The 13217-nt window shown below is 35.6% G+C and overlaps 1 protein-coding gene across 1 annotated transcript in view; it reads left to right on the forward strand.

Moving 5' to 3' along the window:
- The window catches only part of ADAMTS19 (ADAM metallopeptidase with thrombospondin type 1 motif 19), a 267865-nt gene that overhangs the window by 154899 nt on the left and 99749 nt on the right, over positions 1–13217 (forward strand). The window contains exons 9-10 of the mRNA XM_027547039.1: positions 237–377; positions 1797–1947. Coding sequence (XP_027402840.1) covers positions 237–377; positions 1797–1947 — 292 coding nt within the window. The remainder of the gene's footprint in view (positions 1–236; positions 378–1796; positions 1948–13217) is intronic.

A 13217-nucleotide genomic window follows, 5' to 3' on the forward strand; every position in this document is an offset into this window, starting at 1 on the left:
GTGTATATGTGTGTGTATATACACACATACACATATATACATATATATGTATAACTGTCATTTACCATAAAGCAGTAATTAACAGAACATTGTAATTCAGCTATACTTCAATAAAAAATTAAAATTAAAAACTAATTTATCTCATTTTAATGATTTAGCTGTCATTTAATTGCAGGTATAATAAGTTAAAATATCTATCTAATAAATTTTCAAATTTTAACTATATTCCAAATCAGCATGGGGATTAATCATGACAATGACCACCCATCATGTGCTGATGGTCTTCATATCATGTCTGGTGAATGGATTAAAGGACAAAATCTTGGTGATGTCTCATGGTCCCGATGTAGCAAGGAAGATTTGGAAAGATTTCTAAGGTACTGAGGTCATTTGCTGTTGTTGTGTCATGAATGTGTGTGTGTGCCTGCTTCCTCTACCACCCTGGTGTGTGGCATGGCAGAGTGGAAAGGGCATGGATTAGGAATCAAGGCGCTTGGTTCTAATCCTGGCTCTCCACTGGCTCATGATGTCAATGGGACATATTATTCAACCAACTCGTGTCTTAGTTTCCACATTTTCAAACAAGACAGGAGGCAAGATGATTTGTAAGGTTTAAAATTATTGCAATGATAAAAAATGTTGTGTAATATTAAATTGGCTCTTCAGAAATTCTCAGTGGAAACATTCTCAATGCTCATCCCTCTACATCTGTTGTTATCAAAAACCTCTTTAATAAAAGCTCCACCTTTCTACTTCGTAATTCTAAACTCTGAGTCTTTTTGCATTAACCCGTAATTTTCACCATTATTATAGTCCTTGATTCTCCTCTTTTCAACATTCAGCTGGCAATATTAGCTTTTGCCTATTTGGGAAAAAAATGAAAAACAGTATTATTGTTCTGATTTTCACTTTAAAGCCCTGTTCTTTACTTATTTCTTCAGTAATAGAAGGGAAAGCTGAAGCAGTACCAGTAGGAGATATGCAAAGTCCCAGTCACTAAGTGAGAGAGAAATGCTTAAAGTATTCAAAAATCTAAGTAAGAAACATAGAAATACCTAACTAGCTAAATTCACTACTCAAATTTATTTTTCCATACTATTTAAATTGTCAAGTTAATTTTTTGTCAAATGAATAAAAAATCTACTAAAATGTATTTATTACATTACTATAGCTCTTTCCAGAAACATGTGCAATGTCATCTGTGCGTGCTCTTCCTCACTGAAGCAACAACTCCTCTGTAGGCCCCCGTGAGTGTGTGGTTTGGCTTAGTTGTCTTCTCATGAATCAGAACTATGATAAAATTAAATTTTACCCCATAAATAGAAGTTGTGGTGCAGTGTCAAGTCCAAAAATATTCCTACTATTAATAGTCACTTGAGCATGATTTTCCTAGATTCTTTAAATCCTTGAATATAGTTGATTTCTTACCTTCATACATTACTTTTAAGCAGTTACTCTCTGAGACTGAGCTTCTTCACCTTACAAATGTGTAAAATAATAACCACCTCACAGTGTGGTATAGATGAGCTTAATTAATTCAAATGAAAGATCTTTAAAATCAAAAAGTTCTATTACCTTGAACATTGTTTTATTAATATTGATAGGATTATTGTAATAATTGTAAACATATGGTTCTCATATATGAGATAATTTCCATGAGCATTCAATAGAAGAGCTTATAAATAAAAGCAAGAACATATTTAATAGTATTAAAATGTTTGCTATTGCTACATTAACTAATTATAACAACTTTTTGCAGTTAATTCAGAATGTCACACATATCTGCATATTGCCAGGTCAAAGGCCAGTAACTGCTTGCTGCAGACAAATCCCCACAGTGTCAATTCTGTGATGGTTCCTTCCAAGTTGCCAGAGATGACATACACTGCTGATGAGCAATGTCAGATTCTATTTGGGCCATTGGCTTCCTTTTGTCAAGAGATGCAGGTAAGAGTTGTATTGAGGTGCAACTTCTTCTAAGTGTGTATTCATCCGTTATTTAGAAGTATTGGTGCTCCAAAGAACCCCAGCATCGGAAAGATGGATTTTTCTAGAAAAGGTTTCTTCATTTTTCCCCTGCCTTTTTGAAAGTGGTAGAAATTGGTGTCAGTATTGAATCAAAGTTAGGAAGGAATGATCCAAGAATTTCTACTTCAAAAATGACACTTAAGTAAGGGAAACCTTTGCTTTTTGACAGTTCATTGCTTTTATTTTAAATGTCTCTCTTACATGGTAGATATGTGGGTGAAAATGTAATAAAAACAATGTATGAACATGTAATTACAGAGGATGGATTATTTAATGCTTTATGAATTATTTAATCCTGAAAATAAATATATTCTATAGGAATAGAGATTAGAGAGTACATTTCTGATAGTTAAACTAGAAGCAAAGGGTAAATGTCTGATGGTAAACTAAGCAATGTCTGTATATTAGTATTCAAATTAATTACTCAGAGGGTCCAATTTTCCCATTCTAGGATAATCTGAAAGACTGAGCAAAATGACTCTCTTAATTGATGTTTTATTTAGCCTTTCTTTTGGAGAAGGCAATGGCACCCCACTCCAGTACTCTTGCCTGGAAAATCCCATGGATGGAGGAGCCTGGTAGGCTGCAGTCCATGGGGTCACAAAGAGTTGGACCCAACTCAGCGACTTCACTTTCACTTTCATGCATTGGAGAAGGAAATGGCAACCCATTCCAGTATTCTTGCCTGGAGAATCCCAGGGATGGGGGAGCCTGGTGGGCTGCCATCTATGGGGTCGCACAGAGTCAGACACAACTGAAGTGACTTAGTAGCAGCAGCCTTCCTTTTCTCTTTTTGGCTCTCTTCCTGCAGCTCATCCCTTTGCTGCCCATTTCTTCCTACCTTTCTAGTACACATGTTTGCACATTCTTTGTATTTCAGGCTTAAACTCATAGTCATGCTTGGAGTGAATTGATAGCTATATTTCACTATACCTAACTTTCTTTGATTGCCTGAAAGGAGTTTTGCTTTGTTGAAGATAATGCTGTCTTGAATTACTGGCAGAATAATTAAAATCCATCATAAGGAAAAGATTATATGGCATTATGACATATTTTATGCTCTCTCTGCTTTGTTATTCTTATCAGAGTTGTTGTTATTTTCCTTTTATTAACTCTCTACCTTAGTGTGTAAGCTCCATGAGGGCAGAGTGTTTCTCTAGTGTTCAGTCCAGTGGCTGACACATGGTAGGCACTCAGTGAATATCTGACTTAAGGTTAAAATAGGCGAATGTATAAAGAAGTTGGAGCTGTGTTAAATGTGACATGTGAAAGAATGTGTAGACTGTAATAATCATCAGCAACAACAGACCTCCAGAGGAATTGATATAGGTGTGTGATTATGAGTGGACACACAGGATTCACATGTGGCAGACCTGTGGATGCTTGGACCTTGGCATTGGGTGTGATAATTATGATAGTAGCCAGGTTGACCATCTGTTATCTGTCGTAATATCTCTGATCTCATCTACCGATCTTATCCACTCCACTCTTACCTCCACGGACTTTACACAATCAAAAATTGGGTCACAATCTTCTTTCTTGAATCATCATGGTAAAATGAATGTTTTGAGGTCAAATAGTTTGATTTTGCAGGTAGACACATCTACATGCAGAAATTAGCATGTTTTGGAAAACAGTAAGCTGTCTATGATTGCTATTGTACTGTTGGGTCAGGAGATGGTTTCAGTTCATGTGCTATACAAAATTGATAGAGCTGAACAATGGAAAATGTTTACATTTTATAAAGTACCTGAAGTTTTAGAAAAACTCAGCAAATGATCAATTACAAACATAATTTTGGTTAATTTTAGATCATTTTTCATAAATACTATTTCTAAAAATTTTAGAAATTATTTTGAAGTCTATATTGCAGTTGGTTAAATTTTACTAGTATCATTCCACAGTATTTTGAACTTTAAAGTGGATGACACTATATTTATATTTATATTTATGATCTGTTTTAATTCGTACAGCAATTATATGCCATAGTTATTATTCAGTTCTACATTATAGGTTAGCAGTTTTGAGTCTTGTAGAAGTTAAAGTAGCACAATTAAGTGATTACGCTTATGAAGAGGGTTTGCTAGATGCAAATCCAAAGAACAGAGTATATGCACCTACTATGTTCTACTGCTTTTTATGGAATTCATACTTTTTTACATTGTCTTTTGTCTGAGAAAATCCTTAGATTAGATCCTGTGTTTAAACTGAATTTTCTTTATTCCCTAGAGCACTACACTATCAGGGTCAAGAAATATTTTAATTGATTTTTAAAAACCTTTTTTAGGCTGTTTGCTCTATTCATATTGTTGCTTCTCACTAACCTACCTGCGTGTATTTTTTTTCTACCTCTGATGAAAGTGTAACAGTTTGTTGCTGCTGCTGCTGCTAAGTCGCTTCAGTCGTGTCCGACTGTGTGAATCCATAGACGGCAGCCCATCAGGCTCTGTTTCTTAATATCCTAGGATGTTGCTTTGTTTTAAACTAGGCATTTTGCAAACAGAATTAAGTTTTAGGTTTTAAGTATCCAGAAATGTTCTCCTTTTTTCCCTTGAAATTGTGTGTGTGTATGTGTGTGTGTGTGTGTATACACACATACAGATACATATACGTATATATATGTGTGTGTATATATATATATATATATATGACACTTTTATTCATGAAAGTCATTCAGTCATGTCCAACTCTGCGACCCCATGGACTATACAGTCCCTGGAATTAAAGCCAGATTTTTCTCTAGTTCAACCTGTGTATAATCTTCATTAAGGACAATTTTAAAATAATGCCAGAAAGGTTTGGGCTGCTGTGGGCAACCAGGAAAAAGCAACGTCTCCTAGTCAGGGTGTAGGTTGAAGAGCACTAACTGCAAAGGCATGAAGCCTGGGCTCTGACAGTGGTTCTGTCTCTTATTAGTGGTTTAACATTAGTCAAACCTGTTTTTCTTCTAAGCGACAATTTATTGAACAAGAAGAGGAAGTGTTATAGAACAAGAAGAGGAAGTGTGTTATCTCTTAAAGTCTCTTAGGGCTAAGAGGCTGGACTTAAGTTCCAAAATCCAAAACACCATTCTGATACCAGCCTTGAAAAATCACCTTTTCCATCCCAAACTGGTGGAGCTTGCAAAACATTAGGTAAGTAGGTAGGTAGCCAGGTAGGTGGGTAGGTAGATAGGGCCATAGAAGAAATTAAAAAAAAAAAAAATTAATCATTGATTTGATAAGTATAAAGTATACATTGAGTTCCAACTACTTTTTAGTCGTTGTTCTATGTACTAATAACACAGTAGGAAGTAACGTCCACCTTCATGGAGCTTGAAGTTTAGCTGGGGAAACAGACAATATGTAAATACGTATGTAATATGCCATTTGGTAATAATGTTTTGGAGAAGCATAAATTTGGATGAGCAAGGTAAGGAATACAACCAGGGATAGGAGAGTGGGAATGGTGCTATTTTATATAGGATAATCTGAGAAAGCTTCCTAAAGAAAGGGATGTTTGTTTAGAAATCTGAAGGAAGTCAGATAGCAAACCATACATTTATCTTGCGAAAAATATAACAAGAAGAAACAGATAGCAAATGCCCTAAAATGGAGTTAGATTCATGTTTTAAGTTTAAGATGTCCATTGGACATCCAAGTAGAGATGTTAGTAGGTCCAGGATAGATATCTATCTAGAAGCCCTCAACAAGGAGATGATACTGAATTCATGATACTAAATTATTTATGACACTATGAAATGAGTTAGAAGAGGAAACACTCCAAGTCTGAGAACTTAATCACTACATTATTTGGAGGTTAGGAAAATAAGGAGAAAGCTATGACTAAAACTCTGAAGAAGTCTATTGGTAGGACTAGAACCAAGAGAAAGTAGATCTTGGAAGCTAAGTGAAGACATTTTTCAAAGTGGAAATGTTTAAAAGTCCCAAAAGCTGAAGACAAGGGGAGTAAAATGAAGTCTAAAAGTATGCCATAGCTGTTTTTCCCACTGAGTTTGGGACAGTGTTACTTGAAGTTATCTTGACATGCATGAGCACCTGAGTATCAGGAGGTAGAAGTTAAAAACATAAAGTGAAGTAATTATAAGTGTAGGAGATAGAAGAATTCTGTGAGTTAAGCCACACTCTTACACGTTCATAGAGAAGGCAATGACACCCCCACTCCAGTACTCTTGCCTGGAAAATCCCATGGACGGAGGAGCCTGGAAGGCTGCAGTCCATGGGGTCGCTGAGGGTCGGATATGACTGAGCGACTTCACTTTCACTTTTCACTCTCATGCATTGGACAGGGAAATGGCAACCCACTCCAGTGTTCTTGCCTGGAGAATCCCAGGGACGGGGGAGCCTGGTGGGCTGCCGTCTGTGGGGTCACACAGAGTCGGACACGACTGAAGTGACAGCAGCAGCAGCAGCTTACACTTTCAGGTGGAAACATGTGAAGTCACCACATCTACCAGTCTGTAATCTAGACTTTATCCAAAACAAATCTCCTAGAAGGCAAGCTCTATAACCTCAAAAGCATCATCAGTCCTTTTTATCATTGTACCTCTGTCTCCTAAAGAGTGTTCAGTAAGTATTTGTTAAAGCAATAAAGGAATCAACTGAGTGATGGAATAATAGCTTTGAAATTTTACTCACAAAAATAATAATCAATTACTCACTGATTCTTAGCTGTATAATGTGTCCAGAGACTATGAAGGTAACCTTCTAAGATATTCATTCAATAGCTACATAAAAAACAACTTATAAGAATATATAACTTATGTTTCACAGCTTACACATGAGTTATCAGATATCCTTATGACCATCTTATTTCCAATAAGTTATAAATACGCGTTGAGTTGCAGGAGTAAGAATTCATAGAAACTTTTCAACATGTGTGTTTCTGGTGCAATCTGAGATAATGGCAGTTGGCCCACAGTATTTGAGTTGGATGCTGCTCTTCTATTCTTCCTAACAGACAGCTATATACAAGCACTAGGGACTCCAACATTATGTATGTGCTGATCTAATTAATGACATAAATTTACCCTTGAAATAGCAGCTTACATCTGCAAAATGTTTAAAGGCATAGCTGTAGAGATGCTTGTGAAACATCTCACCCCTCAGCAATAGTTGCTCACTCTTTTGCATGAATACGCTAAATTCTTGGATAGCCTTGTTCCTGGGTCCTGAGCATTGGTACCTCCAGTCCATCTGGCACCTTGTGCCTGAGCCAGCTACAACTGCAATAAGTTATCTTCATGGCTACCTAAAATTAATTTGTCTGGCTAAGAATGCAGAGGTATGGATGCTTCCTCAGAATCAATAAGAAGTGTCTGCTTGAGGGTTACATTATTTGTGAAAGAAGAAAGTTTGCTAAAAAAGAAAAATAAAAAATGAAGGCCTCCAGGAAACTTAAAATTCAGCCTTGAGTTTTGGACTAGGCACACTGTGAGTTACATATATATTGTATAAAAAACTTTCCAGTGTAATTGAATCATATGGTGACTTAAAGTACCATAGAAAGACCAGTTTTATCATCACAGCACTGTTTATAATAGCCAGGACATGGAAGCAACCTAGATGTCCATCAGCAGATGAATGGATAAGAAAGCGGTGGTACATATACACAATGGAGTATTACTCAGCCATTAAAAAGAATACAGTTGAATCAGTTCTAATGAGGTGGATGAAACTGGAGCCTATTATACAGAGTGAAGTAAGCCAGAAAGAAAAACACCAATACAGTATACTAACGCATATATATGGAATTTAGAAAGATGGTGACAATAACCCGGTATACGAGACAGCAAAAGAGACACTGATGTATAGAACAGTCTTTTGGACTCTGTGGGAGAGGGAGAGGGTGGGATGATTTGGGAGAATGGCATTGAAATACGTATAATATCATATATGGAATGAGTCGCCAGTCCAGGTTCGATGCACGATACTGGATGCTTGGGGCTGGTGCACTGGGATGACCCAGAGGGATGGTATGGGGAGGGAGGAGGGAGGAGAGAGGAGGGTTCAGGATGGGGAACACATGTATACCTGTGGCAGATTCATTTTGATATATGGCAAAACCAATACAATATTGTAAAGTTAAAATAAAATTAAAAAAAAATTTCTCTTATGTTGACTTGATACATCAAAGTATGTAGGTCTCCTAAAACCTCTCATTTGATCTAATGAACAGCCTGGCATTGAAATAAGTACCTTATGTAGAATTCCAGAAGATTGAGTCTCTGTGATTTGGCATTGTGAAATTTCAGAGGCAAGAAGAATTTGGACTAAAAAACCTTATCATGAAATAACTCGATGATAAGGAGTTGTTTGGGCAATGAATATAGTATTGTTGATAAATTTATTGCTGGTAAATAAATACTGTATTGTTGATAAATTTAGCATTGATAAATTATTGTTAAAATCGGTAAAGTTGAAGATTTTTACTATTCTTTCTTCCTATAAGTGGGTTAAAACTACCAGGAATTAAATCTGCCTCTTTTGCCGTCTAATCAAAGCTTCATCCTATTCTTTGAGTGTTAGTACTATGCAATATGTGAGTCCATGAGTTGGATGGCAAATTACTTGACTGGATAATCTAGCTCTTTAATTTTTTCCCTTAGCACTACTTTTTTATGACTTCTTATTGGCATGGGCTTTTATTTTTTAGGTCTCTTTCTCTGTAAATTACCTATTTACATTTTGCCCATTTTTTAAGCTTTCTGTTTTTGTTGAGTCGCAGGAGTTCTTTCTATATTCTATATTCTAGGTGAGACTTTCTTGTTACTTATAAAGTGTGTCATTATGTCACAAAGTGTGTCAAAGTGTGTCATTAGCTGTTTATACACAATGTCCTTCTACAGTTGTCAAGTGGTTGAATCCATCAACTTTCCCCACTAGGCTGTGCTATTTTTGTTTTTGTGTGTGTGTGTATTCTTTTTCAGAATATTTTCCATTATAGGTTATTACAAGATACTGAATATAATTCCTACTGTGCTGTACAGTATGTCCTTAGTGATTCTCTATTTCATATACAGTAATGTATATCCGTTAAACCAGAACTCCCAGTTTATCCCTCCCTTTCTTTTCCCTTTGGTAACAATAGGTTTGTTTTCTACATCTGTGAGTCTCTTTCTGTTTTGTAAATAAGTTCATTTGTCTCATTTTTTAAGATTCCCTATGTAAGTGATATGATATTTGTCCTCCTCTGACTTATTCCACTTTATATCATAATTTGTAGGTCTATCTATGTTGCCACAAATAACATTGTTTCATTCTTTTTATGGCCAAATAATATTCATATATATGCATGTATATATATATATATATATACACACACACACATACATAAATACACACACATACATAAATACACACACACATACCACATCTTTTTTATCAGTTCATCTGTCAACCGACTTTAGGTTGCTTCCATGTCCTGACTGTTGTAACTAGCACTGTGGTGAACATTGAGGTGCATGTATCTTTTTGAATTGGGACTCTTCTCTGGATATATGCCCATATGTGAAATTGCTGGATCATATAGTAACTATTTTTAGTTTTTAAGGAACCTCCAAACTGTGTTCCATAGTGGCCATTCCACTTTACATTCTCACCAGTACTGTAAGCGGGCTCCTTTTTCTCCACACTGTCGCCACCATTTTTTATTTGTAGACTCTTTGATGGTGGCCATTCTGACCAGCCTGAGGTGATATCTCACTGTAGTTTTGATTTGCATTTCCCTAGTAATTAGCCATATTAAGTATCATTTCATGTGCCTGTTGACTACCTGTATGTCTACTTTGGAGAAATAGCTAGTTAGGTCTTCTGCTAAAGAATGTATGGTTTTTAAAGTTCATTATCTGTGACTAAATCTTGAAGCATATTAATATTATTATTCAAAATATCTGTTTATTTTTATTTGACTGATCTATTAATGTTGAAAAGTTTAACAGATGTGTTCAAATACCCAACTCTAACAATTGATTTATTTTTCTCTGTGTTTCTGTCAATTATTTCCTTATATATCATTTGGTTATATTACAGGTACATACATATTTATGACTTTTATCTGTTGATCTGTTTTTCTCTTTTGCATGTTTTATGGCTTGTGCTGTAAAATCTATTTTGTATGTCGTTAAAACCATTATCCTAGTTAATATTTATCACATTTTTATCTTCAACCTTTCCAGATAAAATAGAATCACAGATATGAGTATGGCTAGATGGATATGTTTACTAGAGAAAAGCAATGACTAGATTTTGTATTTTTCTATTTAGACCAATGTAATAATTTTTTGGCATTTTCATCAGCTAGTTTAACACTTTCTATGTTGATTTAAGTTAGTTTTATAAAAATTTTTGTCAACTTGTTTGTGTTTTATACTTATGCTCTATTTTTTGTGATTGTGTCCTCTACTGCTTTACATTTACAATGACATTTTCTTATACATTCAAAAGTCAGACATTCTTTATATCTGTTTATGAGTATGACTGATCAGTTCTTTTTTCTTGATGAATAGTATTCCACTGAAACATAAACTGTTGTGTTTATCAGTTCACCTCTTAGTAGACATCAGTATGTTAGCTATTATGAATCAAGCTATTCAGAAGATTTATGAATGTTTATTTGTATATACATGTTTTCATTCTACATTATTAATACATTAACATGTTATATATCAATGCATTAGTTTTTTTTTGCAAACTCTGGGTTAGGTACTGGTGGCCTGTTTTTATAAATGAAGTTTTATACATTTAAAACTTCCAGAAGGTGACTGGAATACAGTCACCTTTGTTCACACATTTTCTTTGGCTGCCTTCAAACTACAGTGAGTGATAAATAGTTGCCACTGAGATCCCATGGCCCACAAGCCTGAAGTATATGCTGTATGGCACTTTACAGAAAGCGTTTACTGACCCCTGTCACAGCACATACTCTGCATTTAGTTATATTCCTCCAAAGAGTGTTTTGAGTTTTGTTTTCACAAACAATTAAGTTTGTTAGAATCAAACTGGAAACTATCTTATCTGCTGTGGATAGCACTTCATATGTTACATCAGCTCACTTTTTCCTTATTTCGAGTGTGTCCCTTGCATGCATGGTACAGATGCCACAGAAAGACCTAAGCTTCTCTGACTCTCTTCTTTTTGGGGTTTCCCTGGTGGCTAAAGAGGATGGTAAAGAATCTGCCTGCAATACAGGAGACCCAGGTTTGATCCCTGGGTCAGGAAAATCTCCTGGAAAAGGGAATGGCAGCCCACCATGGGCATAGAACCCTGGTGGGCTACAGTCCATTGGGGTCACACAGAGTCAAACATGACTGAGCAACTAACACTTCAAGTTTTGACAGCTTTGACCGCATCCGTTTCTGTCTTCATGAGTCTAAAAGATGGCGTGTGTTACTTTAACCATTGTGTCATGCCATGACCACAATCCACTGTCAGATCAAAGCCACAAAGACGATGAACTCGACTTGTGCTGATTCCTTAAGCTCCCCTAAAGAGCTGATCTGCCTTTGTTCTACATTCTGAAACTACCAGAAAATTGGTTTTTGCCATCATTCCACAGTTTGTGTTTGTTAGCTACAGGAGGATTGGTCTTCTGGGAACTTATCCCACCATTCCAGAAGGGGAATATTTTTATCTTACATTTCTCATTCTTACAAGGAAAGTCTGGATCATTTTTCTTTCAAATATTTCAAACAATTCCTTCTCACTTTTTATTCTTTTCTTTGCATGCATGCTCAGTTGTGTCCAACTCTTTAGGTCCCCATGACTGACTCTTTGCAACTCCATGAACTGCAGCATGCCAGGCTCCTCTGTTCTTCACTATTTCCCAGAGTTTGCTCAGATTCATGTCCATTGAGTTGGTGATGCTATCTAACCATCTCATCGTCTGCTTCCCCCTTCTTTTGCCTTCACCACCACCTGGGATTCATTGAGTATGTATCGACAGTTCTTCATTCTCTATATTTCTCTCACTCCTTGATTTTCTTTAACACACCAAGATGTGTTCTAATGAGGGGTCCTTTGAAGCTTGCTGCTACATTTGTTGGCTATCCGTAGACTATATTTTTCTTGACATCTGTTACTCTACTTCTACCACCAGCAGTCATGAAGCATGTGGAGTGAAGGAAGTGAAGTAGACAAGATCAAATTTACTAAGCTGTCAGTGGTCAAATTATTTCTGCTAAGGGATAAAGTTTTTGAGATGTAGATGTGATAGATTTCTAGTATTTCTTCCTATTAAAAATGTTTATAAAAATGACTGAAGTCCAATTATTATTGTTTTATGTAGTAAATATTTATTTAGATTTATCACCATTTTTGTCAGGTTCACAAGTGCTTTTCAGCCCTTCCCTATGAGATCATATTCCTCTTGAAGTATAACATTTAGAAGTTCCTTTGGGGAAAATCTGTTGGTAGTAAACACTCAGTTTTTGTTTCCTTGAAGAGTCTTTATTTAACCTTCAGTCTTGAATAAAATTTTAGCTGAGTTCGTAAGTCTAGATTGACAGTTATGTTCTTCCTCTCTCTACTATGAATACATCACAAATTCACTTTTTTTTTATGTTTGTCCCAAGACGCCATCTTCACTATTTACTTAATCTTAAAAGGAAACTTTCAACATTTTATGGGTTTTTTGGTGATGTTTGTTGTAGATTTTGATAGATGTCCAGATGTCCATTATCTTTGAAGGTGTTTCCTTCAGTGGCTAGTTTGCTAACTTTTTTTAACGAATGGATGTTGAATTGTGTCACAAGCTGCATATTGAGAGATACAAAAATCATAGATTTTGAACTTTTTATGTACTTGATTGTATTAACCAAATCTCTAATATTATAGTAGCCTTGTATTCCAAGAAAAACCCAACATGATTGTGATGGTACATTACATTTTTTTCATGGATTGCTGGGGATTCAGTTTGTCAAAAAATGTGCAGCATATTTCAATCTAAGTTCATAAATTAAGTAGATCACTATTTTCATTTTCTTTTCAAACTGCTGTCTGGTTTGGGCATCATGATGTGTGTTTAGAAATATTATCTCTTTTTCTGTTCTTTAGATAGTTTATGTAAATTGAGAATTTAAGTGTTTAGATCAGTTCTATTCTTTGTGGGAAGATTTTTAATAATCACTTTGGATTATTCTGTGGTTACACAGTAGTTTCAACTTTTCTATTTCTTCTTGGATCCATTTTACC

The sequence above is a fragment of the Bos indicus x Bos taurus genome, chromosome 7, assembly GCF_003369695.1.
Source record: "Bos indicus x Bos taurus breed Angus x Brahman F1 hybrid chromosome 7, Bos_hybrid_MaternalHap_v2.0, whole genome shotgun sequence".
In the NCBI taxonomy this organism is placed as follows: Eukaryota; Metazoa; Chordata; class Mammalia; order Artiodactyla; family Bovidae; genus Bos; species Bos indicus x Bos taurus.